The sequence below is a fragment of the Molothrus aeneus genome, chromosome 17 (assembly GCF_037042795.1).
Source record: "Molothrus aeneus isolate 106 chromosome 17, BPBGC_Maene_1.0, whole genome shotgun sequence".
In the NCBI taxonomy this organism is placed as follows: domain Eukaryota; kingdom Metazoa; phylum Chordata; class Aves; order Passeriformes; family Icteridae; genus Molothrus; species Molothrus aeneus.
Window position 1 is genome coordinate 7,984,681 of NC_089662.1, and position 6,832 is coordinate 7,991,512.

The 6,832-nt window shown below is 61.6% G+C and overlaps 1 protein-coding gene across 1 annotated transcript; it reads right to left on the bottom strand.

Annotated features, from left to right (window-relative positions):
• Nucleotides 1-635: 635 nt before the first annotated feature.
• MYLK2 (myosin light chain kinase 2) lies at nucleotides 636-6,479 on the bottom strand. Its single transcript, XM_066561741.1, has 11 exons — nucleotides 4,912-6,479; nucleotides 4,489-4,790; nucleotides 3,489-3,594; nucleotides 3,182-3,275; nucleotides 2,951-3,060; nucleotides 2,630-2,771; nucleotides 2,372-2,442; nucleotides 2,018-2,146; nucleotides 1,569-1,721; nucleotides 1,064-1,196; nucleotides 636-716 (listed from the first exon to the last, which is right to left on the bottom strand). The coding sequence occupies exons 1-11, from the start codon at nucleotides 6,477-6,479 to the stop codon at nucleotides 636-638; spliced, it is 2,889 nt and encodes a 962-aa protein (XP_066417838.1).
• Nucleotides 6,480-6,832: the final 353 nt, after the last annotated feature.

Here is a 6,832-nt window from a genome sequence, read left to right on the forward strand (position 1 = left end):
CCGCTGGCAGAACCGAAGGGCAGGGAGGGCAGCAGGAACACAAAGCCTCCTTCTTTCCTCGTTGGCTCCCAGCTGGGGACGCCGCTGGAAGCGTGCTTGCTGCTTCCTCCCTTCCTGTGCGAGCAGCAGCTCGGGGCCAGCTCCGCTCCCACATGCCCAGCTGGCCGGGAGGAGGTGCTTGAACCCCGGCTCCGCTGCCAAAGCACCGGGGTGAGGTTCCGCGGTGCCCTCCAGCATCATCGCCGAGCCACAGAGCTGGGGAGGGAGGTCGGGCAGTGCAGGGGCCAGCGGCAGTGAAGGCAGGCAGGGCTGCGGCATTTACAGGCAGAGTCCAAAAGCAGCAAGCGCCAGGTGGCCGAGGCAGCGGGATCACACCGGAATGGCCTTGCTCCTCCTCCGAGGGCACGAGAAGGAAGCGTGAGCAGAGCAGAGATGCTGCAGGCCGGGCATCACGCAGCCAGGCCAGGGCCAGAGCTGAGATCAGAAACCTTCACTCCGGAGCAGCCTCACAGTCTGAGACTGAGCAGTGATGTGGTCCTGAGTGCAGTGGGACCAGCTCGACAGAGCCGCTCCAGACTGGTGGGGGTCCCTCTCAAGTGGTTCCTTTCTGGCCTCGGCTCCCCTGGGAGCCCAGCTCAGATGCCCAGCGCTGTCAGGGACCCTGAGCTGGTGATCTTCCTGAAGCGGTTGGCAGCGCACACCCCGATGAAATTTTTCTGTGAAAGGGAAGAGGAAAGATTCTCATCCTCTGGCAAGGGCTGTGCCACCACAGGTTGAGACAGACCCTGCCCTGGAGCCTGACACTACTCCTGCCCCTAAAACCTGCTGCTGGGACTCAGCTCAGGAATAACCACCACAAAGGGACCTGTGCTTGATGAGGGTGTTACCTCAGGGGCATCCATGCTCAAGGGTCCCCAGCCCTGTGTCCCAGCTGCCAGCAGCACAGCGAGACAGAGCCCTCCTCCATGCTCCAGATGCCATCCACCAGGACAGGCAGAGCCTGGCAGCCCCTCCCAGCCCCCTCAGAAGCTGCTGACCCTCATGCCCTTGCCAGACCCCGCACCTTCCAGCGCCTCCTCATGACGTATTTCTTGAGCAGCACTTGGGACTTGAGGCGCCGGTTGGAGCGTTTGGCCTTTTCTGCCAGGTTATTGAGCCAGGGATGCTGCAGGCACTGGTCAGCACTCATCCGGGCACTGGGAGAAAGATGAGAGACTGCTTCAACCCTGCTCAAGCCCCTCACCCCCAACCAGCCCCCCTCTCCAGCCACTCCAGAGCTCCAAAACCCCATCACCCTGCAGGGGAGAACCAGAAGGGAGGAGGTGCCCAGGGACTGGTGGGGCTGGGCAGGACTCTGAGAGGTCCAGCACATCCTGCCTGGGATGGGTGTCCCTGCAGGGATACAGGGCTCTGTTGGTGACAATCAGAGTGGGGCAGAGCCCCATGGAGTTAATTCAGTGCTGGACCCAGGGGATGCTGCTGGCCCTGGTGGAGAGGCAGCATGTGATACCTGGGCCAGCTCTGGGGATGCCCATCCCAGGACCCCACGGCCACTGCCAGACTCACACCTCTTATCCTTGATGATGAGGTTGGAGACAAAGTCCTTGGCCTCATTGGAGACACTCTCAAAGGTCTCCTCATCGAAGTACCAGTTGGCAGCCAGGACGTTGTTGAGTGTCTCGGTGTCATCGTCACCCAAGAAGGGGGAGAGGCCGCTGAGCCTGGGGGTGAGAGAGGTGAGGAGTCAGGTGCTCTCAGGCTTCAGCACCTCCCAGACCCCCTGGAGCAGAGCCAGTCTGGCCAGGGATGTTCCAGGGATGTGCTGTTCCCGTCCTGCCTGCAGCCAGGCTGAGCCTCTTCCTGCCCCCCAGCCCCACACAGCCATCTCCGTACCCAGGACACCCACATGCCACCAGGCAGCCAGGTGCCTGGGGACAGCTCTGCACCCAGGGGAGCTGTGCCCCAGCACCAGAGCTCCCCAGATGGCACTGCCAGCCCCTGCCCAGCCCTGACATACAGCATGTAGGTGATGACGCCCATGCTCCACATGTCTGTGGTGTAGGAGACCTGCTCGTAGTTGACCACCTCAGGGGACAGGAATTCAGGGGTGCCAAAGTTCACTTTCAGCTTCTCATTGGGATTGTACCTGCAGCCGAGGAGGGGTGCAAGTCAGCACAAGGGGGACAGGCTGCTCCCCCAAACCACTGCCCCTCTCTTAGCAGATGTTGCCCTTCCCAGCTAGTCAGGGAGTGCCATGGCCAAAGTGACGGCCTGGGGCAAGTCTTGGGGCTCCTGGTACCCAAAGGCACAAAGAGATGAAGGGTGGAAGGGGAACAGGGAGGAGGGACAGAGCTGAGAAAGAAAACCTCACCTTCGAGCCAGCCCAAAGTCAATGATCTTCACCATGTGCCCGGTGGCAGCCACGCAGAGGATGTTCTCAGGCTGTGGGGACAGGGTGACCATTGCCCCACCACCCAGACAGGACATCCCCACTACACAGATCCAGCAGCCCGTGGGTCCTGCAGCTGACCCACACCAGAGCAGTGATGACCCACAGGCGCCCCTCCCACAGCCAGCCAGTGTCCTACTGTCCCCCTTGGCCCTGCCACTGTCACCCCCAGCCGGGCACCTTGAGGTCGAGGTGGAGGACGCCCATGTGGTGCATGAAGCGGATGCCCTCGCAGATCTGCCGCACGAACACCATGCAGTCCACCTCGGTCAGGTGGTAATCGTCGTCGATGATCCGCTCAAAGAGCTCGCCACCCTCCACGCTGCATGGGGATGGACCCTGGCGTCACTTTGGGGGGACTCCCTGCCCCAAGCCATCCTCCTGCAGAGCTCCTCGCCCTCCTGAGGGCTCTGGCCCAGCACCACGGGGGTGCTGAGCAGAGCCAGAGTGGGATGTGGCATTTTGGGGTTGGACAATCCCAAGGTAGGCACAGGCACTCACAACTCCATGAAGAGGATGATCTCCCGGGGTGTTTCAATGGCGTCGTAGAGCTGGATGAGATTGTGGTGGTTCAGCTGGTTCATCACATCGATCTCCAGCAGCACCATCTCCTGCAGAAGCAGCCCCAGTGTGGGGTGTCAGCCCTGGCTGTGCCACTGGGACAGGCTGTGTCCCCGCACCAGGGACACACAGAGTGTAACACTGCCACCACCTGCCCGGCGTCGTTCAGACCTTGTCCTTTGCTCCCTGCTTCCGGATCACTTTGGCTGCCAGCTTGAGCCCCGTCTCCTTCTCTGTGCACGTGTGGACTTCACCAAACTTGCCCCTGTGGAGAGAAGGAGGAAGGGAGAGGAGAAGTGCCGCCACCATCAGCCCCCCAGGCTGCTGGGGACCCTCACACCGCTCTGTGGTGCTGCTCTGACTGCCCAAGGCACCCACCCACCATGACCAGAGGAGTCCAAACGACACAAGGCCTCTGCCCAAGGCTGGAGGGGCAGCTTGGGACAGTGCCAGGAGAAGCACTGGGGCCCCTCCTTACCCGCCCAGGATCTCCTTGGAGCTGAGGCTGAACTGGGCGCTGACGCTGGCGGAGCGCAGGGTGACAATGCGATGGGCGAAGGGCGCTGGCGGCGGGGGGACATCATCTGCCAAAGACAAAGCATGAGCTGAGAAGGGAATCTGCTGCCCAGGGGACCCCACTCTGGGTACCCCGGGCTGCCCTGCTGTGGAGTGAAGACAGACACCCAGCCAAAGCTGTGGGTGCAGGATGTGGCCAGGTACTGAGTGCTGGGCTGAGAGCCAGAGGCTCCTGGCTGGGGATGCACTGGATGATGCAGCATCCCCTGAAGGGTCCCTCATTATTGCCCACAGCATTGCCCTGCTGCATGGCACCAACCCTGCTCCATGGAACCCTGCTCCATGGCACCCACTCCCTTCCATGGCACCCACTCCCCTCCATGGCACTCTGTTCCATGGCACCCACCTTACTTGATGACAGCCACCCTGACCAACCTACATGTCACATTTACCCTTTCCAGGCCATGTTGTTGTCTGTCACCCTCTCCAGACCAATCCCCCTCTCTGCCACCACCCTCTGCTCACCCTCCCAGCACAGATCCCACTCACAGGGCACTGCCTGCACACATTCCTGAGCCATCCTTTCCCAGGGGAGAGCAGAACCCAGCCTCACAGGGATCCCCACAGGCACCCACTGCCCCCAAGCCCTGCCATCCCCACAAGGACAGTGGTGCAGGATATGAGGACATGCTGTCCCCTGCCACCAGACAGTCACTGTCACTCTCCAGGCTCCTCTTCCTTACAGTCAGTGTGGCCAGAGCAGGCCAGGAGGGGACGCGATGTATTTAGCCCTGTTTACAGTGAAAGGGGAGCTCGGAGGCCACCAGGCAGGTGACAAGCCAAGGACAGGAGCTGGCAGCACGGAGGGCAGTGTGGGCAGCAGAGAGGGCCAGGGGTTCCCAGGCTGTCACTCCACAGAGTGTCCAGGGGATAAGGAAAAGGCAGGTACCTCATGACCTTACCCAATATCTCAAAAGGGTCTTCCTTCCCAAAATCAGGGGTGAGGTAGGGGCTGGGAGGTGGCTTTGCCTCTGTCAAAGATGGTTCCACCCCAGGTCCAGGCTGCTCCACCACCCCAGCAGGATCTGGGGGCTGCCCTGGGGCACTGGGCAATGTCCTCTCCTGAAGGGTGCCGGGGGGTTCCAGGGGCTGCAGGTCCCCCAGGGCTGGTGGCCCATGGCCAGGCTCTGTCAGACCCTCTTTTGGTTCCACCATCGTGGTCTCCTCTTCTATTGTCTCCATCTCTGCCCAGGGCTGCTCCTCCCTGGAAGCAGGAGTGGGAGGTGAGCAGAGCCCAGCCAGCAGCTCCCGAGCCCAGCACCCAGAGGGCCAGGGCTCCCTGGAGCAGGGAGGGGGAGCCCCCCATCCCAGCAGGGTGTGGGTACCTGTGGCAGGCAGCTGGGCAGCTCAGGCTCTGCAGCAGAGCGGGGCGGGGGGGCTCGGGGCCCGTTGGTGGCTGTCCCTCTGTCCCCTTGGACACTTCCTCCCCTTCACCCTGAGCCTTCACCACAGCCATGGCCGCTGCCTCTGTGGGCTCTGCAGCCCCATCCCCAGCCTCTGCTCCAGGTGTGGGAGGCTCCACCTCTGCAGCTTTCTTCCCTCCATCCTGAGCCTTTGCAGTAGCCGGGACCTTCTCTTTTTTAGAATCTTTCCCTTCATCCCCAGCCTTTGATGCAATTGTGGATTTTTCCACCTTTGCAGTTTTCTTCCCTCCATCCTGCACCTTCACAGCTGCTGGCGACTTCTCTTTTGCAGGCTCTTTTTTGCCTGCACTTTGAGCCATTTTTTCAGCTGGTGTTTTCTCTGCTTTTGCTGCTGCCTTCTCTCCATCCTGAGCCTTAGCAGCATCTGGGGCTTTCTCTTTTGAAGGAATTATGGCTTTCTCCTTCACTGAATCTGGGACTTTCTCCTTCACTGGAGCTGGGGTTTTCTCCTTCACTGGAGCTGGGGTTTTCTCTTTCACTGAATCTGGGGCTTTCTCCTTCCCTGGAGCTGGAGGTTTTTCCTTTGTGGGCTCCTCTTTGCCTCCATCCAGGGCCTTTTTAACTGCTGGGGCTTTTTCTGCTTTTACCACTTTATTCTTCCCATCCTGAGCCTTTCCAGCATTTGGGGCCTTCTCCTTTGCAGCAGCTGTGGTTTTCTCCTTTGCAGGCTTGGTGTCAGCTGGGGCTTGCTCTGCCTTTGCATCTTGCTTCCCTTCATCCAGAGTTTTAGCAGTGGCTGGGACCCCTGTGATTTTCTCCTTTGCAGGCTCTCCTTTTCCTCCATCCTGAGCCTGAGCTGCAGCCAAGACTGTTTCCTCCACAGGTTTTGCCTTCCCTTCTTCAGGGTTTGCTGCGGCCAGAGCCTTCTCCTCAGTGGACTCTGCTTTTCCACCACTCTCAGCCCCTGACCCACCAGGTTCTTTGTCCTTCTTGGGCTTCTCCTCTCCTCCATCCTGTGCCTCAGTTACAGCCAGGCCCTTCCCCTCCATGGGAAGGGGCCCTTCCCCTCCATCCTTAGCTGCCTTTGCAGTAGCTGAAGCCTTTCCTCCTTTGACCTCCCCTGCCACAGCTGGAGCTTTCTTCTTCCCGGGCTTCTCTTTCTCATCCTTCCCTACACCCTGGGCCTCAGTGGCAGCTGGCACCTTCTCCCCGGTGGATGCTGCCTGCCCTTCATCAGCTGCTGCCTGTCCTCCATTGCACAGCACAGCCGAATCCTCCTCTCCTGGAGCTGCTTCCCGTGCATCCCGGAGCTCTGGAGCAGCCAGAGCTGCCTCCTGCTCCGGCTCTGCCGTCCCTCCTCCAGCCTTCTCCTGCCCAGGCCCATCCGTGCGGGTGTCCTGTGTCACGGTGGCGGCTGCCGCTGTCCCCGTTTGGGGCTGGGCAGCCTGGGGAGCTCCGGGTGCTGCGCTGCCCTCGGGTTCGGGGGCTGCTGCCCCTCCAGCCCCTCCGGTGCCTCCACCCTGCTCCATGGGACACTCCAGGCAGAGGCGGCTGCCCTGCGGTGCTCCCGGCTCGGCGAGGCTCCTGCGGGGCAGAAAGCGGCAGCTGAGGGCTCGCCGGACCCGACACCCTGCAGAGGGGACGGCAGGACCCGGCAGAGCTCTGCTGCTGCAGGGATGAGCTCCTGCAGGGATGAGTTCCTGCAGGGATGAGCTGCTGCAGGGATGAGCTGCTGCCATGCAGCGGGAGCTGTGTCCCCGCCGCTCCGCCGGCGGCTCCCGGGCCGGTGGCACCGAGCCAGGGACCCCACGTGGCCACCAGAGCCGGCACCGTCCCATTGTGCCCCGATATCTGCCCGCGGTGACTGATCGATGGCCTGACC